Below are 16,889 nucleotides of genomic sequence, written 5' to 3' on the forward strand. Positions count from 1 at the left end.
AAGATTTAATAAAATTAATAACTTTTACTATTTCAGGAAGAATTCCATACTTTATAGTAAAATTGGTATGTTATTTATCTTTTCTCTGGTGATCGTGTGGTGAATAAGAATATAGCAACTAGTATAGTTTGGTGTCACTGCCTTGGTTTGTACTAAAAGCCACCATCGCTTTTGCACCATCAATGCATCAACACAGTCATTCCAGAATAAGCCTTAAGAGTCAAAAGTTATTCAAGTCCATCTTTTAAAAAGATTTCTTTTATTGTATAATTCTAAGCAAGCTAAAATTATGCTATATGTCAAATATCAGGAATACAGATATATACGCACTCAGTTATAGTCTCTTCTCCAATCATACATTAAGCTGTGATTAATTAAGACCATAGTTCCACATCCCAGTAAGATTTTCCAGTGAAATTTCAGGAATTATATGTTGATGAGCTTTTGTTTTTTAAAATTTAAAGTTATTATAATTTCACATAAAGTAAGTTTTATTGGTTTGTGCATTTGACATCATTTAGTATTTTTATTTGTTGTTTCATGGGGAGACATTGTTCAATGTCACAGTACTATGAGTATGGATCCTTGTTCTACCTTTCAGATCTAATCACTGTCCTTTGAAGCATTCACAATTCCATGCTTTCATAACTACATTTGTTATTTATAAATAGCCAAAAATACAGGGGGCTGAAAAAGACAGATACAGTTCTTTACTTGTGTGGATTTTTAATTCTAGCAGAGAAGACATGCAATAACAAATATCCAGGCCAGGCACGGTGGCTCATGCGTATAATCCCAGCACTTTGGGAGGCCAAGGTGGGTGCATCATGGGGTCAAAAGATTGAGACCACCCTGGCCAACGTGATGAAACCTTGTCTCTACTAAAAATAGAAAAATTAGCTAGGAGTCGTGGCATGCACATGTAGTCCCAGCTACTCAAAAGGCTGAGGCAGGAGAATTGCTTGAACCCAGAAAGTGGAGGTTGCAGTGGGCCGAGTTTGCACGACTGCACTCCAGCCTGGTGACAGAGTGAGACTCCATCTCAAAAAACAAACAAAAAAGCCCAAATATCCAATTAGTTATCTAATTACACTTGTAGTAAGGGATTAAAGAGCTCACGATAGGAGAACTTGACCTAGCTGGAGAGGGGTTGAGAGAGTGGGAAGCTTTCCAAATTTGTTAAGTGAATGCTTGCAGATCTGAATGCATCATCAATCAACCTATGTCTTGAATAATGGGTAGGAGTTAGCCTAGAGAAAGGTTTGTGTATGGAAGAAGACCTGGAAAGGAAAATAGAGTTTGAAGGAATCTGGTGACAGCAGATTAACAAAGGAGAGAGTGGTTTTCTCCTCATTGTAATTTGAGGGACCTATCAACAAAAAGAGTCAAACTCTGTAAAATATTTGAAGAGATTTATTCTGAGCCAAATGTTAGGACCGAAAACATGTGCCCAAGGTGGTTACAGCTTGATTTTATACATTTTAGGGGGACAGAAGTTACAGAAGTTACAGGCAGACATCCATCAGTACATATAAGGTATACATTGGTTTGATCTGGAAAGGCAGGACACTCAAAGTGGGAGCTTCTAGGTCATAGGTGGATTAGAAGATTTTCAAATTGGCAATTGGTTGTATGAGTTAAGTTATTAGCTGAAAACTCAGACTCAATAAAGGAGTTTCTGGATTAAGATAAGGGATTGCAGTGATGAAGGTTCTTATTATGCAGATGTGCCTCCAGGTAGCAGGCTTCAGAACCCTTATTAGACCTAAAAAGATGCCAGACTCTTAGTTAATTCTCTCCTAGTTTAGGAAAAGATCTGGAAAACAAATGGGATTTTGTATAGAATGTAGATTTTCCCCACAAGAGACAACTCTGCAGTAGAGAAATACATTTCAAAATATGTCAAAGGAATATATTTTGGGGTAAAATACTTCCATTTCTTTCAGGGTATGTTATCTATCATGTAATTCTATACTAGAGTCAGGTTGGAATTTGGTATCTTATTTCTACAAAGAGTCTGTTTTGTCAGTCTTAAGATTTCTGTTTTAATGTTAATTCTAGAAAGTGTGACTGAATTCCAAAGGGAGGAGGGTATAATGAGGCATGTCCAATCCCTTCCTTCCCATCATGGCCTGAACTAGTTTTTCAGGTTAACTTTGGAATGCCCTTGGCCAAGAAGGGCATCCATCAGTTGACTGGTGGGCCTAGAATTTTCTATTTGGTTTACACATCCATGGTCACACAGGTAAATATAACAGTGGTTTGGACTCAGTCTGTCCAACTTCTAAGTTTTTTTTTCATATTCCATGCCTTTTCCCTGTTAGACCTCAAACCATGCTTAAATGATTGCTTTGATCTTCATTGGCAGCTTTTCTTTTTTTTTTTTTTTAGGTTGTGTAGCTAATGTATTTATTTTTTTTTTTGCAGATTTTTTTGTCAGAAAATAGTTTTGTATTTTAATTTAGATTTATGGTCATTTTTATTACTTATGAAAGTAAGTTGCTATTCATGTGTTTAGCATTATTCTGTTTTGTTTTTCAGCGTTCCAACATTCCAGAGCCTTCCTGAAGAGATCCTTAGCAAGCTCGCTGATGTCCTTGAAGAGGTAATTGTTTTTAGTCTTTGAACTTTTTGAGATGGGATCCAGCCTGCTTGGCTGACTTCTTTCACAGCTGTCCGATGAGGAATCACAAACTGCAAAGACATTTAAAGTTCTGAGATGAGCTATATATTTGACTTCATATAGAAAGCAGCTTAGCACATCTGACATTTATACACACAAATGTGCAAATCAACCTAATTACAGAGTGAGACAAACTTTTTGTTGTGGTAAATACCATGTTACTTTGACTTACAAGAATAGGAATTGGCATATTTCTCTTATTTTAACTAGTGTAAAGCAAAATTATAGTTATTGTCACTCTGAAGCTTCAGATTAGCAAATTTGCAACAGGAATTAGTAGCTGGGTACATATTTCATTACCATATAAGCATATTTGATACACATAATTTTATGCTTGAAAGTCAAATATCACTTTTAGTTGTTTTTCTCTGAACCTATAAAGCTGTAGTTTTGAGAAAGAGGAGAAACAATGCACATTAGTCTATTCTTCTGCATACTGGACTTCATAACAGCAGCAGCAGGAGGAAGTTTTTCCATTCAAACTGATGAACTTTATATGGAATATAGTCTAAAGTTGTTCTCCTAAAGGTATTGAGCATGGAAGTTTTGTTTCAGGTTGAAAAGATTAAAAAATTACCTTTTCTTGTTTGCTGAGGAAATAGAGATGCATTGGTGGTGTGGGAAAGTTCAAACTTTTTCTCTTAAGTTTCAAGTCTAAGTCTTTTGAAATGAATTGACAGTAGCAAGATTAACAGAAGAAAGTGTCATACAGGAATAGTGTATAGGGAGGTCATCATGGTAGAACTGGAGGATGAGGTCAGAAAAAGGTGTGTCTAGAGTACTATAGGAGCAGGCAAGTAATGGAAGGCAACTTAGGACATGACAATTAATTTACTTTTACTTAGAGTGAGTTAGAAGCCATTGTATGACTCTAAGCACAGCAATGAAATTATTTGACTTAGATTTTTAACAAAATTGTGTGGCTGCTGTGTTAAAAAATAAAGAGGCTGCTACAATAATCCAGGGAGTAATAATGGTGACTTTGTTCACTGTGGGAGAAGGAGATTGAAAAATAGTCAGATTATGACTATATTTTGAAGGTAAAGCTGAAAAGCTTTACTGTTGCAGTGAACTTGTAAAATGAAAGAATGAGAGAAATCATTTCTCCTGTAAATAACTAGAAGGATGAAGTTGTTATTTTTTGTTTATTTACTTTGAGATGGAATCTTGTTCTCTCACCAGGCTAGAGTGCAGTGGCTGGATCTTGGCTCACTGCAACCTCTGCCTCCCAGGTTCAAGCGATTCTCCTGCCTCAGCCTCCCAAGTAGCTGGGACTACAGGTGCATGCCACCATGTCCAGCTAATTTTTGTAGTTTTAGTAGAGACAGGGTTTCACCGTGTTGACCAGGATGGTCTCCATCTCCTGACCTCATGATCCACCCTCTTCAGCCTTCCAAAGTGCTGGGATTACAAGCATGAGCCACAGTGCCCAGCTGGAGTTGTTATTAATTAACATGAAGAAGACTGGAAGAGCAGTACATTGAGGTGGAGAGATAAGAAGTTCAGGGAGAGAGGATGGGGTAAAATCGGAAGCTTAGAGATCTTTGGCAGGTAGATGGTTTGTTGAAGCATTTTTTGTGTGGAGGGAGCTGTTGGCTAACTGAATATCATTCTGTGGGACCAAATGTGGATGAATACAAGGCAGAACCCTGAAGGAGGGAGCACCCAACAATTATTATAAAACCATGAATGGATCTCAAAAACATCATGCTGAGAGAAAAGCTTAAAACAAACAAGAGATAGTTATTAAAACATCATTTACATATATGAAAATATATGAGCACAAAAATACCTTTTGCTGAGACTCATGACAAACAAAATATGGAAAATGGGATACATGTGAACAGTGGCCTATAACAGAAAAGGGAAGGGAGATCTATAGGGATAAAAGAGAATGAATGAATGAAAATGAATGAATGAAGAGGAAGCCATAGAGTAAAGCCTTGACTGATTCTTCATATTTCTACTTTAAGAGACTGAGGAATGAAGAGGAACCAGGAAAGCCTGTGGAAGTAGGAGGAAAATCAGGAACATTTTGCATGTTATAATCCAAGAGGAGAAAATAGCTTAGAGAAGAGTCAGCAAAACTTAGATTTTAATTTAGGTGAAAAGATAAGGAGAGAAATGGGGTCAGCAGGTAGGAAAGGGAAAGTCAGGTTGAGAGAAACACAGAAAATATTATTGAAGCAGGAGACAGAGAGATTTGCATATATAGCCCCTTGAGTAAGCACAAAAGCATAGGCACTCTAGTGCCTCTAGAAACAGGGAACGTAGACAATCTGGATGCACATGCAGATAGGTGAATTGATGTAGTGGCTGGAGCTATGGAAAGCCTGTTCTGATATATTCTATTTTCATAGTGATACAGAAAGCAAGGTGATCAAATGAGACTGGGGATGAGGTAGAGATACAAATGGTTTGAGGAAGAAGGTATGAGAAAAATGGAAAAGTAAATGAACTGTGGAAAGTCAGTATGATTGCTAGGCATCATTAAGGCCCTGCTTGATGTTAGCAATCCCAAATCTAAGTTAAACAGGCAATGAAGCGTTTTTCAACACTATTGCAATAGGGGAAGGAGATTCAACTCCATGGAACAAAACGTAGAAGAGCTTTTAAGTACTGGGGTGAGCTAGTGGAAAGTCCTATAGCAGAACTCCAATGGGGGAACTCTAGGTGGGAGGCAGTTGTTCATTAAGATTAGGCCATCTGTGTTTGCTATTCATCTCTTATGGAAGTTAGGCTCCCATCCTCCCAAGAGACTGAGGGAAAAATTTCCTTCTAAGATTGCAATTCAAAGGGATGGCTCTAGGGTCTTTGAGAAAGACATTCCTGGGTTGTGAAATCAGCTGGGAGAAGATTTCCATCTCAAAGAAGCAGATTAAGAATTTTCAGTTGAAAGTTTTTAAAAATAAGTGCTCTAAGTAAAGGGAAATCAGTAGCTTTGAGTCAGGAAGCTGACTGAACTAAAGTTTATTCAAAAGTTTAGTCAAACTGAGGAGAATATTAAGCCCTCTTGGACACGAGAACACTTGATTAAGTGTCCGTTTTTTAGCCTCATTCATTTGCCTGGATTCACTTTCCAGGTAGGTATAGAACTGAATTTAACCAAGATCGTTATTTTGCCTAGAGAAGATGGGTGGTTGATAGAGGGAATGGGGAGTTTGAGTGTGCATATGGAGAGTGATTTTGGTGATTGACCTTGGAATTTATACAGGGCAAGGGGGAGAGGAGCACCAGATGGGCAGTAGCCAGTGAGAGGTGGTAGGATCAGTGACTTTTAGTCTCATGACGTTAAAGAATTTCTGGAGTAGGGTTATAAAAAGGGATAAGTTGGAAAGATAGTGAAAAGGCTTTTGTCTCCAGGTACTGACTATATCAGTAATTCTGTGATCCATATACAGATTCTTAGCTGGTGGCTTATTGAAGTCAGCTTTGCTGTGACTTACTGGTCTCCTTCATCTATGTGAAAATAAAGTGAAGCAGAACATTGTCACATTTGACTCTTATGTTCAAGTATGAAAAATTTATGAGGAAAGATACTGGCTGTATTTCTCTCTGAATGTGCTGACCTGTAACCTCTGTAAATATAAAACTACTTTTCCCAGTTGGTCTTTTGCCTTTTGCTTTTTTTATTGAATACACTGAAGATCTCTCTGGTGACACTATGTGTTGTTGGTTTTAAATAGAACTAAAGCACAAATTTATTAGCCCCAATCAACCTCCTAAAAGAAAAAAACCGACAAAACAAAGACACCAAGAAATTCTTTAATCATTGTCTTTCTTTTCTACAGCTGTGAAAGTATTTGTTATTTTGTGTAACAAAAGCCATAGCTCTATAAATAATTCTGACCAAAGAAATAAATATTTTAGTATTTTATGTCAGATTTTCTAATCAGTAGATGCCTTAATTTATGTTTGGATTGTGTGAGCCATGGTACAGTCCATACCAATGCTGAATTAAAATGGAAGCAGATGATTAAGTACTCATATTATTTGTTTTCAGGATGTAAAAATGAAGTAAATACACAAAACAGTTTAGACATGTAAATATAGTATTCAGTACAAACAAAGTATTTAACTCAAGTTAAACAGGCACAATGAGAAACTAAATTATGTATCAGATAAAGTGAAGCAAATTTGGAAGAGCGGAAGCAATACCGAAGTCACATAACATTAATGGGAAATGTGCTTGCATAATAATGGAGCTGTCATTCTACAAATAGCCACAAGAAGATGAAAGAACCCCAGATTATTTTGAAAGGAAAGCAATACCATTATAGCCTTCATCAAAGAAGTTTACAGCTTTGTCTGTTTGACAAGTATTTATAGCACACCTGCCCTGTGCCAGGAATTGTTTCAGGCCCTGGAGATTCAGGGCTCTGCTCTCCCATAGCATGTGTTTGAATGAAGGATACTATGATAAGGAAGGAAGGAGAATAATATCAAGTGAGAAGGCTACTTCTGTAGTTACTAAGGGAAGAACTCTCTGAGGAGGTGATATTTAAACCAAGATCTAAATGAACGTATGGGGAGCCATGTGCATCTGGTGGAGGAAAGAGCAGGCACACCATTTTAAAGTAGGAATGAGGTTACTGTCCTTAAGGAACAGAAGGAATATTTGTGGATGGTGGTAGTGAGGTGAGAGGAGGCTACAGAAAATTAAGCAGGACCAAGTTGCAGAGGGTTCTGTCAGTCATAATGAAGAATCTGGTTTTTATTCTAAATGTAATGGGGAGATTTTTAGGTTGTAAGTCGTAAAGAGACAGTGACATAATCCGAGTTATGTTTTAATAACATCTCTCTGACTATTGTGAGAAGAATGGATTACTGAGGGACAGACCAGTTAGAGGGCTACTGCAGAATAACTCAGGTAAGGTGAATGGTTTGCATGTGGACTTATTTCCTATCGACTGTTCGTTCTGAATATTCATTGTGAAACCATACTTGCAGCATAAGAGAAAAAAATTTAAAAATAAATATAGAAAGACAGAGACTGAGAGAAATAAAGTATAACCAGATAGAGCGTTGAACATAATGATATTGAAAGTGATTTGGATAGATAAATGTGACAAGAAGGCAAGGGTACAACACTGGGGAATCCTGTTCTGAAAATGAAAAAATTAAAATTAAAGGCTTTAGGAGTGATTTCTGCCATTGCCCACCCCAACCACCACCCACCCCCTTCTGAAATTTCTAAATAAATATACCCACTTGTGAGTTTCTCCCCATGAGATTAAAGTACAGGAATGCATCTCTTTATTCTTTTTGTTTGTTCATTGGCATTATTATTCTTAAAAAAATTCAACTTCTATTTTATTGTATTTGTTATTATCTTTTTGAGATGAAGTCTCACTCTGTTGCCCAGGCTGGAGTGCTGTGGTGTGATCTCAGCTCACTGCTCACTGCAACCTTCATCTCCCAGTTTCAAACAACTTTTGTGCCTCAGCCTCCCAAATAGCTAGGATTATTGGAGTGTGCCTCAATACCTGCCTAATTTTTGTATTTTTAGTAGAGACAGGGTTTCACCGTGTTGGCCAGGCTGGTCTCGAACTCCTGACCTCAGGTGATCTGCCCAACTTGGACTCCCAAAGCGCTGGGATTCTAGGCGTGAGCCACCTCACCCACCTAACTTCTATTTCAGATGCAGGCATACATGTACAGGTTTGTTCCATGAGGTTACTGCGTGATGCTGAGCTTTGGGGTGTGGATCTCGTCACCCAGGTAGTTAGCGTAAGTATCCAAAAGGTACTTTTTCAACCCCCACACCCTAGCCCTTCTAGTAGTCCACAGTGCCTATTGTTCTCATTTTTATGTCCATGTGCACTCAGTGTTTAGCTGTCATTTATAAGTGAGAACATGTAGTAATTTAGTGTATGTTTTTCTCTTTGTATAACATACTAGAACAATTTCCTTTGTATAGTGAATCTCTCATTCCTTTTTCAAGAACAAAAGTTTTCTCTAGTCCCTTTGAAAAGTTGTGTATACTTACAGATATAAAGAGTTTCTTGGTAAAAACCTATCCAGACCAAACACAGTAATCTCAATCCTAGGCTGTGTTTCGAAAGACCTGTTCAAGTAATTTACTTGACTCTCTAAGTGTTCACTGTTATTGTCACTACAGTATACTTTACTTATCCCATATTTGACTCACATTGTGACAATAAATATTAGAGATTCTTTTAGGAACTCAGATTTATTTTGCTAGAGTAGCCATTTTTATTTTGTAAAATAGAAGTTTTAGGTGCAAGTATGGAACAGAAAACTCTGACTTTATAAACTGGTTGCATTAATCTCTATACTATCCCATATAGTACTGTGAAAATATGTATTTGAATTAATTGAATGTATTTGAGTCTATTCTGAGAGTCTAGGAAGTACCTGGGGGAAAAGGAAAAAATTGAAATTATAAAATAGGATCAAATCTCCTCTTTCTTACTATAACAAGCTAACTCATTTTCTTCTCTTATGTATACTAAGATAAGTCTCTATACATGAATTACATTTTTCAAATGGATTGAAGAACCCCTAATTAATCTCCAGCTAGGAAATAGTTCCCTTCAATTATTGCCTACCCAATCACAATGGAGAAATGTCAGTGAAAAAAAAATTAGCTAGTATTTATCTAAATGTTGGGATTATGATGACATACTTAAAGCGGCAAATAAAAACTTTTTTTTCATAGAGAAAAGTAGCAAAGATTAACCTAATATGTCACAAAAAGTACTTAAAAGTCCATTGGAATCAGAGATTATACATTCATAAATGGGAGAGTAAAAGTCTAGATACTTTGAGGAAAACTGAACTTTATTGAAAACACCAAATTGGAGAGCCATATTAAGTCAACAAATTCACTTTTTACCAGCTGGTGTGAGTACTGTTCCTTTATCTATGTGAAGAGAAGTGGGACAGGATGCTATGTTTAGATCTCCTGATTTTTTGGTGGAAAACTAAGTATATCAGAACCACTTCTTTGCTTGCATTAAAGTCAATTTCATATCCAATTTTCCCATGAAAACATTTGATGAGATTTTCTTAGAATAAAAGACTTCTGTTTCACTAACTTTTTAAGAATTCTCTACCTTTGATCCTGCAATTTTACATGATTGGATCTGGGAAACATTTCAGCCTAACTTATGAGTTGTTCTGATTTGTGTCCCAGGATATTTATACTTATATGACACTGACAAGGTCTTAGACAAATAACATTTCTTACTTATTAAATTATTAATTGGGACATTATAAGAAAGTTTTTAAAAAGGATAAAAAGTAGTCAAAGAGAGAAAACAGATGTCAACTCACCCTTGCTTAATGATATAGTAGGAAGCACATACTAGATTATACATTTCAGGGACCCTCTTGGGTAAAAGAGGTTGATGTAACTAACATACTCTCACTTGGTGCCAGGTCCAGCAGGCTGATTAAATATTTAGTTGTTTTGGCTGTGCAGCTGTTCCTCAGTTTTACTGTCTTGTGTTGTTGTCATCCCGGACTCTTTTGCATTCTCTCCAATTGTGAGTGATACAGAGAGAAGTCCTGCCTTAGGTGGAGTTATTGGAGTGCTGGGAAGCTCTCTCTTTTATCACTCTAAATAGGCCTAGACTCTTTAGGAAAGACACTGATAAGGTAGATGGCAACATTATCAGTTCTCTTTGAAATCTGCTGTTTGTAACTAAACTTTTTCTTCCCTTCCTTCAGGTTTGGCTCTTGCTATTCAAAGCCTAGCTTGAAGAGATTTCAAGTCCCTGTTCTTTCTCAATTGCTTTGGCCTAACATACTCTGAAGTTGGAAACTTAACTGCCTCTTTTATTCTCCCTCATTTCACTTGTGTCTTCCCTTTTCTGCTTTTGAGGGAGAATGAGGTGGAAGGTGTGTGTGTGTATTAGTAGTAGAGAAAATGGGGAGGATAAAAAGAGGAGAGCTTAAAAAGTAAAGACAAAACCCTCAGTTCACTATTAATATCTCCACATCTTATTTACAAAGCAAATAGGAAATGAGAGAAAATATTTGCTAATTATATGTGTTATAAGGGACTTGAATACATAATTTTTACAAAACACAACTTAATAATAAAAAGATGAATAATTAATAAGATGAGCAAAGGACTTGAATAGACCTTTCCCCAAAGAAGATATACAAAAGTCCTGTAAGGACACAAAAAGTTTCTTAACATCATTACTCATTAGGGAAATGCAAGTCAAAGTCATGGTTAACATACTACTTCACACCCACCATAATGACTAGAATAAAAAACAACAGACAATTACAGATATTGGCAAGGATGTACAGAAATTAGAACCTTCACACTTAGCTGGTGAGATTGTAAAATGGTATGCCTTCTTTGGAAAATAGTTTGGCAGCTCCTCAAAATGTTAAACATGGGGTTACCATATTGTCAGAGGTGTATGAACGAGACCAACTCTATCTTGAATAGAGGCTGGGTAAAATGAGACTAAAACCTACTGAGCTGCATTTCCAGAAAATTGAGGCGTTCTAAGTCACGGAAAAAGATAGGAGTTCAGCACAAGATACAGGTCATAAAGACCTTGCTAATAAAATAGGTTGCAGTAAACAAGCCAGCTAAAACCCACCAAAAAAAATGGTGACCAGAGTGACCTCTAGTTGTCCTCACTGCTCTACTTTCACCAGCACCATGACAGTTTACAAATGCCATGGCAACATCAAGAAGTTACCCTAAATGGTCTAAAAAGGGGAGGCATGAATAATCCATGCCTTGCTTAACATATAATCAAGAAATAACCATTAATATGGACAACCAGCAGCCCTTGGGGCTGCTCTGACTATGGAGTAGCCACTCTTTATTCCTTTACTTTCCTAATAAACTTGCTTTCACTTTACTCTGTGGACTTGCCCTGAATTCTTTCTTGCGTGATATCCAAGAACCCTCACTTAGGGTCTGGATTAGAACCCCTTTCTTGTAACTGTGTAACCTAGCAATTTCACTCCTAGGTATATACCCAAGAGAATTGGAAAGACATGTCCGTACAAAAACTTATACACAAAGTTTGATGAATTCATGACATTCAAAAAGTACAAACAATCAAATGGTCATCAGCTGATGGATGTATAAAAATAGAATGTGGTATATTTATACAATAAAATCTTACTTGACCTTAAAAGGACTTGATACATGTTACAACATGGATGACTTTGAAAGCATTATGTTAACTAAAAATGAAAGTAAAATGCCACATATTGTGTGATTTCATTTATGTGAAGTATATAAATCAGACAAATCTGTATATAAAGAAAGTAGATTAGTACTTGCTAGGGCTGGGGGAGGCCAGTGGAGAAGGTGAGTGACTATTAAGAGCAGGGATTTCTTTTTAGAAAACTTTTTTAAAAAACACAGTGATAATACCTACCTCATAGAACTGTTTCTATTTTACTTTTAAACATAACTTTTTTTTAAAAAAATCCAAAATTAGATGCTGACAATGGTTGTGCAATGCTGAATATACTAAAACCATTGAATTTACTCTTTATATGGGTAAATTTTATATTATGTGAACTTTATCTCACTAAAACTGTTTTTAAAAAGTACATATGGACTTCGATTTCAGTTGTGATAATTTCAATGAAGGAAAGTTTGAGATTTATCAGAAGAATGTGTTCTTAGGTATCTCATTTGACTTGACAGCCATACATATCTCATGATGCCAAAGTATAATATACAATTTTAATTATTAACAAAAATAATACATGTTTTAAAAGTGGCCATGTAAAAGAGATTTGGTAGGGATGTTGTAGATATATGCATTGATTTAGTGATTGAACAACATTAACTTTTTAGTCTCTGTCTGAGATTCTGTATTTCATTCTCAACAAAGATCTTTCTAGTTCTAAGCCTCAATTATTTTTATTTCTCTCCGTATAGAGAAGTTCCTCTCCCATATTTCCTAAGTCAATTTAGCCATCATTATATAGAAAAAAAATGCTTATTCATTGCTTTAAATTGGTCTCTAGTTAAGTGAACATAATTTAAGATGTAAATTTCTTGAAAGCAAAACTTTATTCCTTTCACTGGGTTCCTATTAGTATTTGAATAAGACAACAGTAATACCTTCCACTTATTGATGCAAACTCTGTGCCAGTCTGAGGCCATCTGTCTAATCCCATCTGAATAATAGCAATAATACTATTATTATTATTCTTCCTAGTCCCAATGTATAAGTGAGAGAACTGGACCTCAGATAACACGGCAGATTAAATGGGGAGGTATTTTACTCTAGGCAATCTGACACTGGAATCAGTACCTTTTAGTACTATATTGTATCTTGAAAATTTGTGGAATGAATGAAAAAAAAATTATTCCACCACTGACTCTTTCTTATAAATAGGTGGTGCTTCCTTCTGAAAATATTGACTTGATTTTTTTTTTTTTGGGGGAGTAATTAGGTTTTTTTCAGTCAGCTTTTTAAATTTGTTGTGACAGGGATCCATTTTATGCATTCTACAAGACCAGAAACAAAGCCTTTCTAGCCATTTTATTGCCAGAATATGCATGCATTGCTCCATGCTGCTTGTGATTCATTAAAATGTATGTGCTCTGCAAATAGGAAACCAATCTGCAATAAATCAGCTTTCTAGAAAACATTCACGGAAAGTGTTCGAAATGGTTGCTGTGTAAGAATACACAAACCTGCTTAGTATTTGTGTGATTTGCTGTCATTTATGGGGTTTGAAAACAAATACTGGATTTGTGTGGAACTGTAAATTAGTGGCCTGCCTTCAGCATGTGTGTGAGATCTGCCTACAAAATGCCATTTGATAGCATCTGAGCAGATAATGATGAGCTCTGAATTCCTTTTATAGGGAGAAGCAATGAATGCTGGTCTGAATTAGGTAAATTGTCCTGACTAAAAGTGACCCAAGATTTTCAATTTTTTTTTCTTTATCTAAGACATATTTGTAGCTGCCAAAAAAACCTAGCTCAGGTGTTTGTACACAGTTGGCATCTGAGACATAAATCAATGAAGAATAGAAGCCCACTCTTGCTTACAAGTAAGAGGCTAAAGATAAGAAAAACAGTTGGGCTTTCAGTTTTAGCCACAGAATACAAAGCTTATCTGTGCTAGAGAGAGTTATCAAACCACTTGGTGCAGGGGATAATGTGGGTATTCAGTTCCAGGCCCCGTCAAGACCTTTGACTGCAGAATATTTCTCTGAATCCATAGCAAGGGCAACCTACTGCTTCCCTGTGGAAAAGGAATCATACAGTTCCTTAGGCCAGTGGGTATAAGTCTGTTTCCAGGTAGAAAAGGCTCTGAACCAGGGCCGACAGTATTTTAGTAATGAGCACTCATCAGAAGTCAGTCAATGTTAATGAGGAACAAACTGTGATCAGCCAAAGCTTTAGGGAGATGGCAGTTGTGAGAAGGGATGTTCTGTTTGCCTCATGCTCTATGTGTTCCCTCACTTATTATGAGATGCTGTGAGCTCCTCTTAGCTCTCTGGGAAGAGCCACGATTCTTTTTTATTACTTACACCTAAAAATTATTATTTTAATAAAGTTAACATGATTTGTCTGGTAAATAGTCCTGCTGTGCAATACCATTCTGCAGATTTTTTTTTTCCCTTTGACTTGGTGCAAATCAGTTTACATTACAGACGTTAATAATTGCTAGGCATGAGAGTAGTCTCTCCCTGACTCCTCTTTCCTCTTCCAAAAATGTTCTTTAAGACCTAATTGAACTCTTTTTTTTAAAAAACGGCTTACCCTGACTAATTCTACTCTATCCTGTTTCTTCATTTTCTTAATCCTTTTGTATAGTTTGTACTACAAAGCTGCATGCTTGATCCTATATTGCCTGGAACTTGTCTGTCTCTCGATTTCCTGTAAGTACAGAGTATGTCTTAACATATATCCCGAATTTCCAGCACAGCAAGGATTTTTGGAAGAATTATGCCTTATACTTACTAAATAACCAATAAATATTTGTTGAATCAGTAGTTTGAGTAGGCTCACAATAAATATGTGCTATCTGAGTGACCCAATGAATGAAACAAAACTGTTCTGTTTTGCATTTAGATGCTTTATTACCACAACTAGATTAAAAATATGTGGAAGACAGGGAGTATGCATTCTGAAATACAAGAGCTCATCATGAGGGCATATAGAGTAGAGGTTGCTGGTAGGAGTTTCTCAAGGATACAAAATCAAGGTGGAAAACAAAGAAGGTATGGGAAGCTTAGGACAGAAAGATTGTGGGAAAGGAATGAGACTTATTTTTCTTCTATCATCCTTCTCCTTTCCCTGTCCATCCCTGGGAGATATAACAAAGGCCAAGCCTTTAGAAGGATATTTTAAAGAAGAAAAAAACTTTTGTAAAAGATGTTGATTTTTCAATATAAGATCCCTGGGCAGAGAGCAGAACTGTTGTCAATTACTGTTCACTCGATGAGGGCGTGAAGGCTTCTAGGAGCCATCTTCCTGATTTCCCACAGTTGCAGTTTAGTGCTTGTCTATGGGAATCTCCTAATTAACAATCTTACAGTGTTCATGTCTCCATTCTCTCTCTACTTAGTTTTGTATCTACAGAATAGGAATAGTAATCCTACATATGTGGATATATGTATGTATATGTGTATGTGTTTATATATCTATCTTTATATCTCCATTTAATTATAATGCCTTGGTTTGAGTATTGTCAGCACCCCTTAATTGTGGTTCAATAATTCCTTAGCTATGTGACCTTGAGCAAGTTGCTTAACTCCCCTAAGCTCCATTTGTTTTCTCATGGAAAAGAGGGATAGTAATAATACCTACCTCTTAGAACTGTTTCTAATTTTACTTTTAAACATAACTTCTTTTCTTATTAGTAGACCTCATTATTATTAGAGCAGTTTTAGGTTTACAGAAAAATTGAACAGAAAGTAGAGAATTCTCATATACTACCTCTCTCTTCATTCACAGCTTCCCCTATTTTTAACATGTTGCATTAGTGTGGTACATTTGTTACAAGTGATGAACCAATATTAAAATATTATTAATTAAAGTCTATAGTTTACCATAGAGTGTTATACAGTTCTATTCTTTGGGTGGTGTCCTTCAGAATTTGAATTTTGTCAAATGAAAAATGTCATATAGTTACCATTACATTGCTATACAGACTAGTTGTCACTGCATTAAAAATCATCTTCCACCTACTTATCCCTCCTTTTTTCTTTCTCTTTTACAGTCTCAGTTTTGCTAATATAAATGATATTGTGTTTTTAATTTCAATTTCAGTTATTCATGCCAGCATATAGGAAATCAGTTGACTTTTATATATTAACCTGTGTCTTGCTACCTTTTTTTTTTGAGACGGAGTTTCGCTCTTGTTACCCAGGCTGGAGTGCAATGGCGTGATCTCGGCTCACCGCAACCTCCGCCTCCTGGGTTCAGGCAATTCTCCTGCCTCAGCCTCCTAAGTAGCTGGGATTACAGGCAGGTGCCACCATGCCCAGCTAATTTTTTGTATTTTTAGTAGAGATGGGGTTTCAACATGTTGACCAGGATGGTCTGGATCTCTTGACCTCGTGATCCACCCGCCTCGGCCTCCCAAAGTGCTGGGATTACAGTTTTGCTACCTTTTTATAATCACTTACTAGTTCCAGGAGTTATCTGGTCAGTTATTTGGGATTCTCTACAATGACAAGCATATAATTTATGATCGAGGACAATTTTATTTTTTCCTTCCATGTCTCCCTTTTATTTCCTCTTATTGTCTTATTGCATTAGCTGAGACTTCTGATATGATGCTGAATAAGAGTGGTGTGAGGGGATATCTTTGTCTTGGTTTTGATCTTAATGGAAAAGCATCTGGTTTCTCACTGTTAAGTATGATGTTAGCCATAGGCTCTTCGTAGTTTGTTGTTGTTGTTTTTAACTAAGCTGAAGAAGTTACTCTCTATTCATAGTTTATGAAGAGCGTTTATCATAAATGGGTGTTAGATTTTGTGAAATGCTTTTTCTGCATCTGTTGATAGGACCATGTGATTTTTCTTCATTGGCCTGGTATGTGCTAGATTAGAGTAATTGATTTTTGAATGTTGAACAAGCCTTGCACACTTGGAATAAATACAACATGGTCATGGTATATAATTCTTTTTATACATTGTTAGATTTGATTTGTTAATATTCTGATGAAGATTTTGGCATCTATATTTATGAGAGATCTTGTTCAGTAGTTTTCCTTTCTTGTAA

At 36.3% G+C, this 16,889-nt stretch overlaps 1 protein-coding gene across 2 annotated transcripts in view; it reads left to right on the forward strand.

Annotated features, from left to right (window-relative positions):
- The window catches only part of PRKG1 (protein kinase cGMP-dependent 1), a 1,342,437-nt gene that overhangs the window by 946,712 nt on the left and 378,836 nt on the right, over nucleotides 1-16,889 (forward strand). For both annotated transcript variants that reach the window (XM_021671726.2, XM_012467589.2), the window contains exon 5: nucleotides 2,542-2,605. In XM_021671726.2, coding sequence (XP_021527401.2) covers nucleotides 2,542-2,605 — 64 coding nt within the window. The remainder of the gene's footprint in view (nucleotides 1-2,541; nucleotides 2,606-16,889) is intronic.

Source organism: Aotus nancymaae, unplaced genomic scaffold (assembly GCF_030222135.1).
Source record: "Aotus nancymaae isolate 86718 unplaced genomic scaffold, 86718_ANA_hifiasm-v0.15.2.pri h1tg000010l, whole genome shotgun sequence".
NCBI lineage: Eukaryota > Metazoa > Chordata > Mammalia > Primates > Aotidae > Aotus > Aotus nancymaae.